Here is an 18239-nt window from a genome sequence, read left to right on the forward strand (position 1 = left end):
ACTGGAGCTGAATTTCTGTGTAAGAGTGTGAAAGTGAGGGAGGCGCACACACACAAAGCTCTGCCATGCCCCATTTGTTTCTGTTGTGGGTAAGCAAGAACATTGGGTTTAATGAGTCTCAGTTTAACCTCCAGCTGTGAAGTGTGGGATTAGTCATATCCTATGCTTAACCAGCTTTGTAATAATTTCACTAGATTCTGCTTTTTTCTGGATATGAGGAGAGGGTCAGGGAAAAAGCTCTTAATTGCAGTTAGATCAGGCTATGAAGAAGCAGCATTTTGTGTCTTTGCAACATGTAGAGAGGTTCAAAGTACACAGATTCTCACTGATCGGTCCATCTGAGAAGGACTGAAAAATGTTTCAAGGCAAACTAAGCAATAGCTGCAGAAGCTTATAAACAGATTTTTGCAATAAATTCCTCTCTTTCTCTGGAAGAGAGGGGCTTGAGTGTCCATCCTGTGCTGTTCAAAAGGAGAGAAGGCCAGTAGAGTTCTCAGCCGTCTTGGTCCCAGCATTAGTTAAAAAGCCTGCAAGGGACCTTTTCTGATTTATGAGAAGGGGATTCAGGTCTTTGCCTTCCTCATTCCCAGCTCCCTCATTTTATGGGATGTGGGCAGTGCCTTGAAGGCAGCCCTGGCAGCCTTGCTGTGGCTGAGCTTTTGGGAGGAGGTGCAGTGATTTGCTTTGGCCTCAGCCTGGAGTGCAGTTGACAGAAGAAAATGAAAGCTGGCTCCAGGGAATGGTCCAGTGAGTTTCCTTAGTACCACATCCGCATCTATGTCTACCAGCCAGGTGGAACAGGGGCAGCATCCCTTAGCTTCTCCATTGACATCCCTAATGAAGAGACTGATTTTGGTGCTAATAAGGCACGGATGGGCTCCATACGTCTGAGACCCCTAAGCTTATTGCGTACAAGCCACAGGCCAGACATGTCAATGTTTATAGTTCCATTTGGCTTTGTTATCTATTGAGCTGCATTTCTATTTGGGTTGTAGGCTGTGATGCTTGAATCTCAGCTGCGCCAGCCCGTATTCTCTCTTGAGCAAAGTCTGCCAGTTGTGTGATTATAATTATATACTGCAATTTGGTTTGAGCTGATTATCTGAGTCTCCCATGAGTTACAGGGTTGATCTTTCTCTGCTGATCTAAAACAAGAGGAAAAAAATACAGACACTCTTGAACATTAACAGATTACTAAAAAGTTTCCTACCTCAGTAGCTACAGAGAATGGAGAGGTTTCAGACTTGCACTGTTTTTATTGCCTGTACCCCACTGAGATACTAATAAAAATATTTTTCAAAGAGTGGTTTTACATGGCAAAATCTGCTAAGCCTCTTACTGACTGTCTCCTGCTATTTATTAAGCCTTTCCCAAAGTGCTGGCTCCCCTGACAATAGAGAATTCCAGTTGTCACCATTGCAGCCATATGAAATCTGCTGCTTTGCCCCTTGTATGAATGCAGGGAAAGTCGGAGAACAGGCAGAAGTGGGGATACTCGTTCCTGCCTTGTGTTTGCGAATGGCCGAGATCCAGCCATGGCACAAAGTCCAAACGCGTCCTTACAGCTCCCTGTGCTGCTGCCGTACAAGGGCTGAGCCCCTCATTCTTAGGTCGTACCGTTTCCAATTCCACATGAACAACGGTTTTACTGATGAAACTGGCTGAGGCTGCGCTTGTGACCTGCTGGTGGAACACTGGAGGGGGAATTGAGAGAGTAGATGTCTTGGCAGACCATCGTCCTCTAAAGCCTTTGTCACCAGTCTAAGGAATGATCCCTGGATACGCTGCATGCACAACAGGGATATAAAGCAGCGTAAAGGAATTTAATCTCTCCTGTTACAGAAAGCTCATATTATTACATGACATGGAAGATGTTAAATAGTTTTAATCTCATCCCTTAATTTTTTTTTCGTATTTGCAGAGTTCTTTCAAAATCAAATACGTTGATTTTTTTTATTGCACTCTCGTGTGTAATTTCCAGCTTGCCTGATAAATGCTGTTGAAGCTAATGGGACTCTTCACATATGCTTAAAGTCAGATATGTGCTTTGCTGAGCTTATTTTTGCTTGAATATGTCTTGTAGTGATAACTGCAATTACTGAACCTTAATTCAATTATATGCTAGCTTCACACAGTGAAATCGCCCATCCCTCAGCTTCCTGGTGCATGAGACCCTAAAAACAGGGATTAATGATATAAGAAGGAAATCTTTGTGCAAGGTCGTGTGCTAGGGAATGTTTGCTGGGGCACAAAGCCACCTGAAAGCGCCACTCGTGTGTGGAACTGAAGTCACGAGAAACCAGGACCATTGCCCTGGTGCCCGTGTGAGAGCTGCACAAGGCGCTTTGTAGCATCTCCTTCACATTATTTGAGATGTGTTTCTGCTTTGCTTTACCTCGCAAAAATGTTGCTGCTCTGCTGGACTTAATAAGGATACCGTGGGGCAGGTTGTTCTTCCAGAGTGGTGTGTTCTGATAGTGCCATTGAGCTGTGTGGGTATGGTAAAACATCTGTATTTGTGAGGAGGAGTAAGGTGATCAATCTTTATCAACTGTTTGTGCGGTCACCATGCTCTAAATCGGGACAGTAAGATATTAATGTTTGTGCAGATCTGCAGGGCTTCATTAATATGGGAAGAAGGGGTTGAAGTTAAAATATTAACATTATCTTGTCAAACACTGCATATAAAACCAGCTTATTTTGATCATTTGTAGTAACGATAATGTTTTCCAAGACAATAAGATAACTTTATTCTGTTTTATTTCCAAATATATAAAGTTTTTCTGTTCCCTTCTAGCTGGCTGACTGCAACAGCTTGCCACGAAATTTCAGTAAGGTAGAGAGAGCTAATGCACCCACAAAAGCTTTTTGGATCTGGGGGCTGCCTTTTGATATTGCTGCTGGTTGTTTGGGGCTCTGATTGCTTTTCTTTCACATGCTAATGTTGGCAATTTCCATTTTTTTATCATGGGAATGTATTAAATATGTCCCTAATTATTTTTTATTTCCCTCCTATACTTGTGCAAAAGACACTGGTTAGTAACATCAGAGTTTTGACCAACTTTAAATCAAAGCCATTTACCTACCTGAAGAGAAGTTGGTACTTTTAGCTAAATTGCTGCAGGAAATAACAGGAAAAGATTTTGAGCTAAACCTTCCATTTAATTACCCAGTTGCAAACAATGGGTTGTTGAGTGTCAAAATTGAGGCAGTTTCAATTACTAGCACAATTATGGTTTAGAAAATTGTTGCCGGTAGGTTTAAGAATTTATATTACAGTGACAGGCAAGTAATTCAGGTAATGGGCAGTAGAAGAGTCCATAAAGATGAAAGCCGCCTGACCCAGTGGACTGAAATAAAACCTTCCTCCTGTTTCTCTTCACAAATATATATAATCAAAAGCCAAGGTCTCAGCAGAGTTTTCTATCTAACATCCAAGATTTGATTTATGGGGTAAAACTAGAATATGAAGTAAGAATGACATTTTTTTTCATATAGAGAATTATCCAAATCCTTATGGGCTTACAGGGTCAGGATGGGATGCCCTTGCCCTATTGCTAGGGACCAGGTTCCTCCTGATATTTAAATGACAGCTAAAGCAACCCCTGTGCTTTGTAAAAGGGTGGAGTAGCCACTAAAAAATGGAAATTGCCTATCTCTCTGAGGGCTGGGTGATGGTGTGGCATATTTGTTTGTCCAAAAATCTTCAGAACTGATGTCAATAAGGGTATCTTCTATTGCCAATATTGAGTTCGTCATGGTATTCCTTTCCATCTAGTTGCATTTCATGTTAAGATACGTAATTTCTTCTAATGTTATGTTGAACAGCAGATAAAATATTAATAAATTTAAGTGGTGCGGTGTGTAATCTGCTGTCTCTTGAGCTTAGTGCCAGTAGGTCTGCCTTGTAGGAAAACGAAGCTGATTATTGTAAAGCCTCTGAAATGACAGTCCTCTGGGAAGTCTGCTGTCGGTGACTCATGTACACTTCATTCTCCTCTACATTCTGGACACATTTTTCCATCCCTTTATAAAGGGACCCCCCAGAGGTAAATAGAAAGGATCTTTATAGGACTCCTGGCCTTCAAATTGGTGCTGGGCGTGTGGACCAGGAGAGGAAGCTTCCACAATGCAGGAGGTTACAAATTAGTTACGAAGAAGTGCTCAGTCATAGTCCTCAGGTGCCACCAGGGATGTTCCTCCTGGCTGCTGCCATGGACCAGCAGAATGTGGGGTTTCAGCAGGATGTGATGAAGCAGCCCTTCATCACATCTGCCAAGCCTCCACGGTGCCTTGGCTACGCTCAGGCACGGGATACCCGTGGGCAGACACCCGAATTGCTCCAAGGTGACCCCACAGCCCCTGGGGAGAAGGGAAGCTGTGACTCTTTGAAAAGGCTTTAATATTTCCACAGGGCACAGGGTCAAACTGATCATTTATGATTAATCTTTCTTTTTTTTAACCTCTGTTCAGCCTTCAGCTGTTACAACTTATGCGAGAGGAGAAAATAGTGTTTTCAATTAAAGGCTACTTATGTAACAACCCTGTTTTGAATGCTAATTCATGAATTACTGGAAGCTGACAGTGTCGCTTTTTAATTTTCCTCGGTCACTTCAGCACATAATTCTAATTGAAATCGTTCTTTTCTTTTTTTTTTTTGCTAATCTCTTTCATAAATGCTGAGAAATATCTGTCAAGTAAATTTCTGTCCTTCTGTATTTAATTTCTGTTAAGAATGGTCCATTTTGTTACATCAAAGTGTTTCAGAATTAAATCCTGGTCTTTTTTCTCCCTTCCAGCAGAAGTAACACTGAAGGGTAACAGAAAAGACAATTTGTCTAACTTGTCTATAAGTTTTCAACACTTTATCTTTACAGTTGGTTCAACATGGCCACAGCACTGATCTGACTTTACTGGACAGAAACGGAAAGGAAAATAAATGTATCTTAGTAGTACTTTGACCTTAAAATACCACAAACACCATCCATCTTCTTGTGTTATTTGTGTTATTTTCAAATTGAATCACTCAGCACATCAGGTCAAAAAGTCAGAGGCCACCATTTCTTCTCCCTGCTAGCAGGATAGAAAGTTTTGATAAGAGCAAGTGTTTGCTGATTTTTTTTTAAATGTAGTTTAGGCTTTGGTAAGTACCAAGACTTTAATTTCGATCTGAAGTATTTAGAACGATACACTATTTTTTGTGGAAAATACTTACCACTTTCCACTCATGTTAATAGTCAAATTGCTTCTGTTTTCTAGACAGAGAAAAAGCTGGGTTTGCAGTCCATTTTTACTAAAAACTTGATTTGTTGGTCCTATTCTTTTCTAACTGATATGAGTAAGCAAAACTCCCTTCCCTGCCAGGAGGGGCATGTCTGGGTGTATTTCTTTCATAACAGCGCTGACAAAGATCTCGGGCTTTGGTCCAAGAGCAGTATCTTCCGGGGTCACTTCAAGTTCTGCCTAGTTGAAAAATTTAGCAATAAATGTCATGTCATTATTTCCAGATGATGAAGACTTACTGTGTCTAAGGGACCTCTGGGAGCTGTCAGCGTTGGCAGTGTGTAGCGCAGGTTTGCTCTGAAGGCAAAGGTGTTGGGTCCCCGTGCTCATCGGCTGGTAAAGGGAGGCAACACCATGTAGAGTGATGCTGAGTCAGACCTAGGGGAGGTCTTGCTCTTTTATACCACTGTGAAAGTCAGGAGATGCTTCCTTTTTCTCTATTTCTTTTCCTTTAACATTTGGATTAAACTAGTGTTTGAAAAAAAATTCACAGTAAAAGAGCAAGAGCTCCTCCAGAGTAGTCAATGGCCAATGGTCGGCATTTGCTGGGGACACGTGTACTTTGTAAATTGTACCAGTCGTAAATTTGATCAGGTTAAATAAAGACAGACTATGAGTCTCCTCAGCTCTCCCTTGGTCTCCTTTTTTTTCCTGTGTCCCTCCCATTCTCTCTGCTCCTCAGCTTAGAAAGCATTCCCAATAAAGGTTCAGTCAAAACAGCACTCTCCCGTGGAGTTTTAGTTCAGATGGAAATGATTTTGCTGATAAATTCCTTGAAACTCCAGAAATGTGAAGTGATTTTACCTGAAGGGTAATTTATTATAGACATGTTGCCCATTAATTGAGATAATCTCCAACAATGATGATGAACAGAGATGATCAGGGATTGTACTTTTAAAATGCCATTCTGACTAGAAAAGCAATTTGGGATCCACTTACATCTCAGTAATGAAAACTGGGTAAGGTAATAAGAGATTTCATTTTGTGAGTGAATTGACAATGCAAATACCAGGATTTTTAATTTAGGTTTAAGTGGAGTAATGGCTACTCATTCGGATGCATCATTAGTCACATTGCTTTTTAATGAGGAATTCACTTTCTTTTCCTGGTTAGCTCTAATACTGATAGCAAAGCCCAATGAATGCGTAAATGTTTTGGGAGGTCTGATGAATACATGTCACTGCACCGTTTTAATTTAAAAAAGGAAGAAAAAGCAGTTTTACTATTATGGTGAAGAAACACATATTTGCTTTTAGTGCAAAGAAAATAAATAGTGCGGAACTGTGACTGGTAGACTGTTGTACAAAATACTTAGAGTAAGATACATTTTGAAACAAATTCTAGAAAATGTAGACAGAAAATTGTGTTGAGTGGAGTGCTTGTGAAAGGGCTGGCTTTCCTGCTCACAGCACTAGGAAAAAGTGGTTCTTTGGCCATCTCCAACATGGATGTGTTACAGATAATGGCAGATGAAGATTCTTCTTGCCCTACCAAACCCACTTCATGCCCCAAACACCTCATTACTCTTCTGGATAGACCTCTGTCTGGCATTTTTATTTCTGAGATGTCTTTTTATTTTTTTTCTTCTTTTTCTTTTTCTTTTTCTTTTTCTTTTTCTTTTTCTTTTTCTTTTTCTTTTTCTTTTTCTTTTTCTTTTTCTTTTTCTTTTTCTTTTTCTTTTTCTTTTTCTTTTTCTTTTTCTTTCTTGTTTCTGTTTCTTTTCTTTTGTTTCTTTCTTTTCTTTAATTAAGAGCTTGTTTTGATGTTCGTTGAACTCAGTGGGAATCTTTCCATCAAATTGAATGCATTAGGTCAGACTCATAATCAGCAGTCACTGAAACAACCTAACAATAGTTTTGTCACACACAAGTGCACTGTCTTAAATGGGATTTGCTTAAAAAAAGCAATAGAACTAATCCATTATGAACACTTGTTAGAGCAGAGTTTTGACTGTATCTGTATATTTACCAACACAATTTCAACCAATTCAAGCCAAATTGAAATTAATGCAGACTCTTGCTCCAGGCAGGAGCATAGGGCAGCTAAATTAAATCAATTTAAACTAGTGAATTTTTAGCCACAGCAGCACGATGTTGTGTGTTGACCAGACTTAGGTCTGGTTGCCTTACTTCCTTTGGTGGGTGAGGCATTTTGACTTTCTATGAGGACAACCTCTAGTGTGGTGAAACACATGCTATGTCTAATTAGACCAACCCATTCAGAGTTGGGGGCAAGAGAACAAGGCTTTGGGAGACAAATGTCCACCAAATCACTCTTTCTCATGCCTCTTCCTATACTCCTGTTTCTCCATAAGCATGTGGCACCTTGCATGTTGCAATTTGGTTTACAGAAGCCTGAAGCAACCCAGAGCCTCTAAACACTGGTAAGACACTGCATGTCCTTCTGGAGCAGAGCCTTCCAGGAGATCTGTGACCTCTGTGGTCTCCAGCACAAACCTACAACATCGCATTTTCGCTCTGCTCTTTTCCTCTGCTTTTCTCTTGCCCGTGCAACTGCCCATTCGTCACAGATATCATGAGAGGTGCACGAGCTCCTGAGCTGACAAACCAAAGGGGCAGGTGTCAGGACCTCTCCAGGAGGTTGTTCTGCCCTGGTGCACGTACAGTAGTGAAGAAGAGGTTGCACAGAGCAGGGCAGTGAAGGCGTAACCAACCTTTCAGGGTAACCACCAAGAGACCCCCCTACACATCACGTGCCTGGGACAATGCCAGTAAGGGTCTTCTCATCATCTTCCTTTGTGACCTTCCTTTGAAATTATTTACCTCCCAGGCATGGTGGAGGGAACTCAGTTTTCCAGCAGTCACTTTGTAGCTTCAGAAGGAGTTATCTCTCCTTCAGATCTTTCTGTCTCTGACTGTATTGTGAAATGCAAAAGAAATGTAGGCCACGATCTTCTCCGATGCCACCTTGTAAATTCAAGGGAATCCCAGACATCCAACATGGTGAAGTCATTCCATATAACTTGACTCCAGGTGAGGCACGAGAGTTCCCAGCAGATTGGGTGATAGCAGGACTAGCATCCTTTTCTTATGGTGGCTTTCTTGAAAACTTCCCTTCTCTTCGCAGCTTGTAAAAGGAAAGTTGATAGGGTGAGTGTGCCAGAATGGTTGTGAAAGCACTGGGTCACAAAAGCTGAACGTCTCCTAAGCAGGCCATGTAGTTATAAGAAAATGTTTCTGATGCTGATAGAAAATGATGTATCCACTCTGAATGCACCGATTCTTCTCTGATAAATGGGAGCAAGCAATGGAAATGAACTTTCCATATTTCTAGAGATCTGTGCACAGCCACAGTCCCCAAAGTCTCGGTTATGGTCAGGTCTTTGGGGTTACTGAGGGGTTTTTATATACAGTTGAGCTGATTTATGAGATTTCCTGTTAAATTTTATTGCACCAGTGGCTTTTCTTTGGTTCTTTTGAAGTAGAAAACATCATTTCTGCAGCAAATCCAAGTCAAAAGTCTTAATGGAGCATAAAAATCTGAAAGGTCATGATTTTATAGCTTTACAATAGAGGACAGTGCACTGCTTGATACTCTTAAAAATACAAAAAGTTAATGAGGATGTTTATCAGTAATAAAAAGATATAATCTTCTCCCAGGGGTTTGATTTTGGCTACTGCTGTTTTGGCTTTTTATAGGTATACTTTCACAAATGAGAAACTCTTCTTGGTCTGAAACTGTCCCGTTTCAGAGTCACGGAGGGAGAGAATAACATGAGGCAGAAACTTTGTCGCGGGGCGATTGTTCAGTACTCTCGACACCTAGTTCTGCTTCTCCCTTTGCGTGCAGACTATTGATTGCATTCATCTGGTTTCTAGGGTCACATAGATTACCTTTATTTATTTGACTTTTTTTAAGAACGGTTGGTGCATGCAGATTTATAACCAAATAAGAAGCTGTTCCCGTCACAGACATTTTGCAAGCTTCGGTGAATCGCAGTAGCACTGTTTACAAACTCCCATTGCTTTCCACATGCAGGTGACTGGAACAGTCAATGTTGTTTTAAAAAGAAAAATCTAGAAAATGTCTCCTGGTGGGTTTCTTTTGCTGATATTGATTTAATCTGAGGTCTTAAAAATATTTTTTCATTTGCATTTTAGCAAATATTTTTAACTAACATGTATGAACTTAGATAAAATAAAAATGTTTTCTCATTGTATTGTTTAATGGAGTAGACCTTGAGCGGTTCACCTCCAGCTGCTTGCAAATGTTTTCTCCAGGTGTGGACATGGGAAAAATGTTTTATTTCGATGATCACCATAGCTGCTGTCGCAGGGAGAAGTAACGGGAACAGGTCACGGGACAGAAGCGGTTGTGGGAAAAGCCAGTACAGCAGGAGGGGCACAGCTTTCCTTCTTCTCGTTAATAGTGACTGTCATGTTTTCTGTCCTCTTTGCAGCAGTCCAGCACGGGGGACCTGAGGACTCTGAGGAAAGGGTTGTCCCCGTACCACTCTGAGTCGCAGCTCTCGTCACTGCCGCAGTATCAAGATGCCCTGCAAAACGTAAGAGCTGTTTCCTTACTTATATAGGTAGAACCATGGGTTTCCTCGAAAGTGGGCATGGCTGGAGAGGGGCACACAAGATTACAGGGGAGCTCTCCCAGCTGAGGGTTCACCCCAAAACCAGTGGTGCAAATGTGCAGCTGAAACCTGCAGCTGTAGGGAGGATGGGCAGCCCCTGGCGACATGGATCTTTACCTATGGTTGGATCATCAGCTTCCCAGCATAGGTTTTTCAGTTACCTGACAGTCACTGTTGTGCATCTTTTAAAGCAAGGGTGAGTCTTGTTATACCTGCAGCTCCTTCTTTGTAAATGCCCTGTATGCCTGCTGTCAAAAAGCTGGTCGTGGACGAAGCGAAAGCTGGTTTGCCAAGTGTCTGGCAGTGTGTGGTCGGGGTTGCTTTAGTGATTAAGTTCTTAGGACTTTCATTGCAGGTTTTTTTGTATCACAAATGAGGTTTATGTTTCCTAAGATTTGCCCGTGTTGCTGCTTCTCAAACAACAGAAGAATCTTGATTAAAGCCTCTTGCGAAAGTCTGATACCGTGCTGCTGTGCCAGGGCTCCTCCTGCCAGCAGAGCTGCGGGTGCTCTAGGACCAATTGTATGTTGGCTGCCTGCTTGAGTAAAAGTCGTTCAGTAGGCTTAGCTTGCTTCTTAGAGTTGTAAAAAATGGGGTAATAATAATTTAAGAAACTTTGCATAAATAAAACTCCAGTCAGTGTGAAAGCAGAGCCGCGTGCTATCCCTACTGAACTGCAGGATGGATGGATGAAGACCCTCCAGCCAAAAAACCAGACAAAACCATGCAAATTAAATGGAAGACTGCAGCCAAATATCCACTTTTCTAACATTGTGCACCATATATAAAGTCAGGGGACTTTATAAGGAGGAGAGAGGTGTATGAACCTGGAGATGTTTGTCTGGCTCTACCGGTGCCTTACGGTTTTGGGGATTTTGCTTCATTTCCCTTGTGCACAGGCTTTTGGTCCCCAGCTCGGTTTCAGGTGGGGAACGCTTGGTTGGCATGTGCTTGTTGCCCTGAGGAGCACCGCTACACACAACTTCATGTTTATCTTGTGGGTCAGGACGCGATACAGCCAGTGGCTTTCTGTAGAGGAGCTGTGCCGGGGCTGGGAGCTGGCAGGAGACTTCTCACACCGTTCACCAGGGCTGTGTGAGGGCTGGCAGCAGACGATGCTGCCTGCTGCAGCCCTGCCTGGCCACTTGTCCCCGCTTTCCCTCCTTCCTCAAGGAAGAGGTGGCACCTGGCGTTTATGGAGAGGACCGGGTGCTGCATGACACTCACCTCCATCTGTCACCCTGGCTGTGTTCTGCCTTCTTTGCAGGAAGATGATTGAGAGAAAAATCAAAACCAGCTCTGAACCCAAATCCACATCATCTGGGAGACTTATGTAGCCATTTATTTATTTATTCCTGCCAAAATCCCTTTGGTTTTGTGGCTTGACATGATATATTGGGTAGCCATCACAACAGCATGCAAATGTCTTTGAATGTCTCAGGCACCTCCCAGAAAGTGAATGATTAGATGTACCTGACTTTCTCTGCAGCCTCTTTTTTCGACAGCAGGCATGAGTTTGTGAGAAATCATTCCTCTTTGTGCCTGCACAGGCTTCACGCGGGTGAGTGATGGTGGACAATTGGTGTCGGCTCCAAAGCTGTCACATATGTTCAGGGTTTCATCATCGCCACCGCCTGTGCAACTCTGGGGAAGTTCCTCAGCACATCCCTCCCTGTCACACTGTTTGCACGTAGGCATCACTCCAGCTCTCCATGGCCCTGACGCACCTCGCTTGATGGAACAGTTTGTTGTGTCTAATGGATCCTGGGTCATGGACACTGATGCACATTCAAGACACAGAATCGAAAGACACTCATAATTGCAACCTGTGAACTGTTTAGTCAGTGGATCATTCCGATGGTGAATTATATATTTACTCTGTGGCCTGCAACGGTTACCAAATATCCAGGAAAAGAAGTCCCAGGGGGTTGGTTCTGACTACAAGTCCCTGGCCATTGCAAGGGAAGGTGTGACATGTATGTTAGGTTGAACTGGTAGCAGGCTAGTCAAACTCCCCAGCCCTGGGAACTGCAAACCGGAGTCATCCCGTGGTGTACTGGAGGCTCTCTGTGTCCTTTGGGAGGTGAGGGTGATTCCCTCGGGCTCTGAGCGAGGCATGAGATGAGGTGGCAACAGGCAGCTCCCCCTGGAACCTCCTGTTCCCCTGGGAGGAGAGGGGCAGTCTCCAGGGCAAGCTGGTTGGGCTGGCTCAATCCTTCCTATCACTGGCAGCCTCCAGGCCAGCTCAGCCTTGAGTCGGATGATGTCTCGGGCGTGGGAGCCGACTTTGCGTTACCTGTAGGCATTGCACTGCTGAGGACCTGCTGGCCAGCCTGGTGTCTGGGTGTCAGCGATGGAAATGACCCCACAGCATCCTTTGAGGGCTTGCGCTTCCATTCACTAGCCTGAGCTGTTGCTATGTCTTCAGTACTTTGGTTGTCCATGGTAGCTAGAACAGATTTTTTTCTCAAATATTGCCTTTGTATCTTACCTGCACTGCATGTGTTCCCTTCGTGGCTCCTCCATGGGGATGCGGCAGCACTTGGGATGAGTTATTGCACTCAAATTAGCAGCCCTCTAGTTTACCACAGGAAGCTGTTGGCTACAGGGGTGTCTCAAATGTGCGGCTGGAGAGCGCAGAGAAGGTGATGCTCCGTCTGTCCTGGAGATTCTTCCAGCTCAGTGCTTTTCTGTTTAAGAGTACCAGGTGGGAGTTACTGACCTTCAGTTTTGTTTGTTGGCATTGTCCAAGGAGTCCAGACTGCCTGTTCATATAGGCTCACCTCTAGTCAGTGAGACAGAAATTACATTTCAGTAGAGTTTTAGAAGAGTAACAGTGGTTTTGGGGAAATTGCTGTTACAGGGGAAAGAAGGAGCCTTGTTGGCGCAGGGCTGTGAATCAGAACTGGGAGCCATGCCTGCCACCATGGAGGGACTCTTCTCTCGCAAACGCCTGCACCTTCTTTCACCTCTCTGTGCCTCAGTTTTTCCCACGAAGGAATTGGTTGGGAAATCACCCATTCCATAGTATGGTTTTCAGGCAGTTCTTTATCACTAGGCTAAATAGTACTAACTGCTCCAGGGTGCACACTGAAAGGCCCTGTTTAATTTTTGGAACAGTGTACCGTTGCTGGAGAGTTCACTTGTTTCTCTCATGGGCTTTCTCCAGCATTAATCTAATGATGAATGAAGACTGGGAGGGGGAGTTGTCTGCACTTGGTGTCAGAGCTCAGGTCTCTCGCTCTCCATAAAGCTACCCTACACAGTGCTTAACCTTTGGTCACATCTAATGGTAGCTGAGTTACGTTCCTGACATGGGCAGAATGTATGGGGAGAAAGGAAATTCCCCATCCACAGCGGTAAGGCTCTTATTTTGTTACTAATAGTCATGTTTCAGCAATTCATTTTCTAAGAGGTGGAATCTCAGTTGCTGACTTCTGGAGCGTTCGAGGCCCCTGTAGCACAGCTGAAGATGAATGCAGTGGCTGAGGCACAACCCAGAGCTTGCATCTGTCTCTTCTCCAATCCTTTTGGCCTCTTCTTTGGTGCTCTGGCCACCCACATGGACACACAGCCCCTGCAGCCCTTCACGTTCCTGCCTGCTGTGCCCCAGACATGTCTCAGTGCCCAGGCCTGGGAAGGTGGCTTGAAGGCTGTTTGTGTTCCTGTGGTTGGAGGTACTTTCACCTTGAGAAGCTCGTAAGCCAGCTGCCTGAAGGAGCCATTTATCCACATTGGCATAAAACACCATTAAAAATGAACCAGCCTGTTACTAGTAGTCAGAACTAGCCCAGCTGGCTTAGATTTAAAATTTACTAGCAGCGTTCATGTGATTTGCAATAGGAACCCTGCCCTTAATGGAAGTAACTGTTTAGGTTGTTAATGGAAATATTAAGGTTATTGTGGATGGAGTGTGAATGGAAAAGTGTGTGTGAAAACACCAGCAGGAACGCTAGAGTGAGGATGCAGGGAGAGATGGCCTGTGCTGGTGACCAAAGACACAACTGACAGCAAACAAATGGGTAAACAATGCGGGATGTGTGGTTTGCATCAAGACCAGGAGGTCTGCGATGTGATAAGGCCACAGCACAGATGGCTCATCACTAGAAGACCTGTTTGCTGATAACGGCAGCAAGGTTACACTGTGATGTGCCATTGCGCTTCCTGTGGTTCCAAGAGGAAGACTTAGAGATAAGATGCCCAAGATGAGGGAAAGGAGGCAACAGGCAGCAGCTTTCCAAGGGTTTATGGGGGGTGAGTAAGCAAGACACTGAGATAAAGATCAGCCCACAATAACCGTTGACCCCTAAAGCATGTGAAAAATCTGTCCAAAACCCAGTTCTTTGCTGTCAGGGAGGAGGGATGCCAGAGCTGTCATTAGCACAGCACAGCGACCCTCCCACCACCAGCGTGGAGCCCCCAGCCCCTTGCTGTGCTGCATGAAGCCCCCGAGCATGGAGGTCCCCAGGCTGCCTGGTGCCTCTGGCATCCCACAGGGCTGCTCTTTGTAGCTTCAGCATCCACGTTGCAGCCTCTCAAAATGCCTTCCGCCCCTTCTGTTGCTCCACCAAGCCCATCTCACGGAGCTCCCCGGTGGTCCCCTGCATTCTCCCATCCACGGCCTGCATCCCACGGCTGTCAGTTGAGCTGGGTGCTGCCGGCGTGTGTCGGAGGGCGACCCCAGTCCTGTTTCTTGCCTTCCCCCGGCAGCAGTGATGGCCACAGTCCCTTTTTTAGGCAGGGGGAAACAATGATCAAGGAGTGTGGCAGAAGGCAGCTCCTTCCTGCCGGCAGCACCGACACCACCAGGATGCTATTGAGCAGACAAAGAGAGAAACACAAGGCAGCCGTTTTGCTGCTGCAGCAACAGCGGCTGTGGATGGGAAAGCAAAATGAAAGGTTTGTCGGGATTTGCAGCCTGGGGAGTGCTATTGTGAAGCTTCAGAGTGTGTTACCGGCAGCTGAGAACAAGCCCATCCATTTTTGAAGGCAGCTGCCCTTCATCAGCAGTTATTGCAGCGGCTCTGAGCGGCGGGTGGCTTTTTTCCCCACGGCAGCCAACTGGCACAAAGTTTGGCAATGACAAAGTTTGGGGATTTGATGAGCAAAAGAGACGCTGATGGGCCGTATCCATAATCCGCCCTTACAGGTAACCACAGGAGGCGAGAAAAATTCAGCTGCTTTGAGGATCTGCTGTAGGTTCTCATGCTCACTTGTCACGTGTGTTTGTGTGGGGCTGGCAATGGGTCGGGGGAGAGACGGGGACACAGCAGACCCTCGCTCTGCCCCAGGCCTGGGAGGAGGCATCTTCCCTGGTGATGCCCAGGGCAGCCAGGCTGAAATAGAGAGCTGGAGGGGCAATACAGTTATCCTCCCGCATCCCAGTGCATCCCCCACCCACCCCGAGGCTTTCACCTGCCCTACCCCCAAATCAGATTTGCTTCCAAATTAGGAAAGTCTTAAAAATACCTGCTGTTCCTTTCTGAAATCAAGTGTGCTTGCTGTTCCATTACGAAAAGAGTGAGCACCTCTCAAAATACTTATGCTGATAGTGCCCCTGTGAGTCAGTCGCAGTTAGTGCACTTTGACCGCGGGTACAGCCTGGGCTCGCTCTGTCTGTAGCAATCAGCTGCCTTCTTGTTTGCTTGTATCAGGTAGTTACGGGCTGAAACTGCTCTGAACATGCTATGTTGGTAATAATTTCACAGTCTGGGGAGGGCAGCTGAAGTGGTCAGTGGGGCTTTTTGACAGCGTGGACCCATTCCATCTCCTCAGCGCTGTTACCAGCCCCAGCAGTGACCGCTCTCCTCTCCCTTCCCGCTGCCCGAGGAAGCTCCCTCACCGCTTTTGCACATGCTAAGGAGTTTCCTGGGACCCGAGCTGCGATCTGCCTTTAGTGTGGTGCTGCGAAAAGGCATCTTTCCTGTTTGTAGGTGAGATCCAGTTGTGAGCAATGTCCTGACTTTGTTTATTCTATCTATCTGGGGCAGTCCCTGGAATCGTCCCTTTCCTTCGGTGCCCCAGCACAGCCCGTGCAGCCAGCGCTGTGCCGTGCCTGCCGGGGAGAAGAGCTATTCTTTTCTTGGGTGTCCTTGATGGTTATTCTCAGAAAGCAATGAACAGTTAAATTGTTTCTCTATTAATCAAAAGAGCCGTGGAAGCCTTTTTTGGTACTTAAGTAGATATCTGTGAACGCAGCGGAGGCCGTGAAGATGCAGGAGGTGGTGGCTGAGACGTACAGACGGGCTCTGCCTGGCTCCCGTGTGGACCCAGCGGTTAATTCATGGATTTGAATGTTTACATGACCAGCTGCTCTCTATGATTAAAGGCATCAAATTAAGTAATGCCAAAGGAGATTAGCATCTGCAATAAAGTCCCTTGGTTTGATAGGGAAGATGCTAATTCAGAGCACTGATGGCTCCTGCACTCACTGCTGCTGGTGGCCAGGACCCATGTACTGGGGACCCGGTGTCTGCAGGCTGTCCCCCGTGTCCCTTCTCCTGTGCCTGGTGGCAGGGTGTCAAGCCCTCGCAGCTGCGAGGCAGCCCGCTGTGACTTGGGGAACGTCGGGCCGTGCAGCCATTTAAGTGCAGAAGGGGGGAGCGGGTGGTTTGTTTTGAGCTGGATGCCGGCAGGCTTTCTGCGCAGTAGGCACAGAATAACAATAGCAAAGTGTCATCATCGCTTTGGATCATCTGCCGGGCAGATGGGGCACATAAGGGACCTGGGTGCTCCCTGGCTCTGGCGAGGGTGTCCCGTGCTCAGAGGTCTGGCATCGCCGGCAGCAGGGTGGCAAAAAGGCTGGTGTGGTTTTGCAGAGGAGCTGGTGCCCGTCGCTTCTTCGTGCCTCCTGGAAATCTTCTTGCAGCCAACAAGGAGCCCTGGGGCTGCTGCCAGGGTGCCTTTGGGTAGCCTGGTCCCTGCGGGTCCGCGAGGGGAGCTGGACCCCTTCAGGAGCACCACGTGTGGTGGCAGTGGCAGAACTGCCACGGGCACGAGGCGATGCAGCGGGGAGGGAAGGGGCTGTGAAGGAAGGGAGGGCGAAATGTCAGCCCAGAGTCATGACACGCTTCAGCGCCGCGCGGCACCGTGGCTTTGTTTCAGCCATTAACCCCCCCGCAGCTGCAAGGCAGCGGAGGACGGGAAACAGGGCCCGGGCTGCAAAATGATGATGGACCCCCTCTGAACTGCCTTTGTGGGGCTCAGGGAATTTCTCAGGCTGGCAGTAATGGGAGATATTTTTTTTTTTTTGGTGAGATCTCCCGGGAACGCCGCTCATCTCTGTGTGAGGAGAGATTTCTCTTTATTAACAGACTGTCTGCCTGCACGAGCCCGGTGCTTGCTCTCGGTGCTGCCTGTGCTACATCTGTGATGGGGATGCTGCGCTCTGGGGCTTCAGCATGTTCCCCGCCAGGGTCCGGGGATGCTCCTCCCTGGTTAGGGGTACTCTTGGTGCTTGGTTTTCCCCACCTCTCCCCCAGCACCGTCTCTGGCTGGAGTGCTCCCCAGGGGTTATTCGGGCACTTTCTAGATTATGTAGCCAAAACTGCGTTCACAAAATAAAAATATGCTGTCATCTCCCCTCTACCCCCCCAGCACACTGGGGCTGGGATTTGCAGTCAGACACTGCAGCTTTCCATGTTCCTGCCCAGCTCTGCCACCTGCTTGCCACATGGCTGTGGGCATGCTACTGCTTCCCTCTTGTCCCTTAACAGTTCCTAATTTACAGGGTGGCGTGGGCAGCTTTATTTGTGTAAAACACCGGGATGGGTGCTAAGGAAGGGCCCAAGTGTAATTCAGACCTGGGTAAACAGGCTGCAAACAAAACCACTGTGAGATAAATAGACGTGCCTGGGAATTTCATTGCGAGTTGTCTGGCAGTGCCTGCCTATAATGTAATTTTCCTTGTTCTGTCTCAGCAATAAAAACTTCACGGTGTCTGATATGACTCCATTTAGCTTTAATGTTGTCTGAGGTATGCTGTTAGAAAAGCGTGGCTTATTTAATCGGGTTTGAATCCTGAATGCTTGTTTTTTGAAATCATAGAAAAAAATTAATAGAAAGCAAGGAGAAGATGTGAGGTTCAGAAGCATTAATGCTTGCTCTCACGCACCACATTGGTCTGAAGCATCCTTAGTGCCTGGGCTGTGACTTAGGTGAAATAAAATCAGCGTGACGTTTTCCTCTGGGTTTTTGAAACTTAGTCTTTTGCAGTCTTTCTGGCGATCAGGAATAGCTCTCATGGAGCTGAGGTACAAGAAGATGTCATTAAAAGACAGAATATAATTGAGCAGAAAGAGATTGAAAACTGATGGCAGGACCAAGGTCTCATGTCTTTTCAGATCCCTGGAGG

General features: G+C 45.9%; 1 protein-coding gene across 1 annotated transcript in view; it reads left to right on the forward strand.

Annotated features, from left to right (window-relative positions):
• CCDC85C (coiled-coil domain containing 85C) overlaps window positions 1-18239 on the forward strand; it is a 109079-nt gene that overhangs the window by 76599 nt on the left and 14241 nt on the right. The window contains exons 3-4 of the mRNA XM_074149605.1: window positions 2798-2836; window positions 9704-9808. Coding sequence (XP_074005706.1) covers window positions 2798-2836; window positions 9704-9808 — 144 coding nt within the window. The remainder of the gene's footprint in view (window positions 1-2797; window positions 2837-9703; window positions 9809-18239) is intronic.

The sequence above is a fragment of the Numenius arquata genome, chromosome 6 (assembly GCF_964106895.1).
Source record: "Numenius arquata chromosome 6, bNumArq3.hap1.1, whole genome shotgun sequence".
Classification (NCBI taxonomy): domain Eukaryota; kingdom Metazoa; phylum Chordata; class Aves; order Charadriiformes; family Scolopacidae; genus Numenius; species Numenius arquata.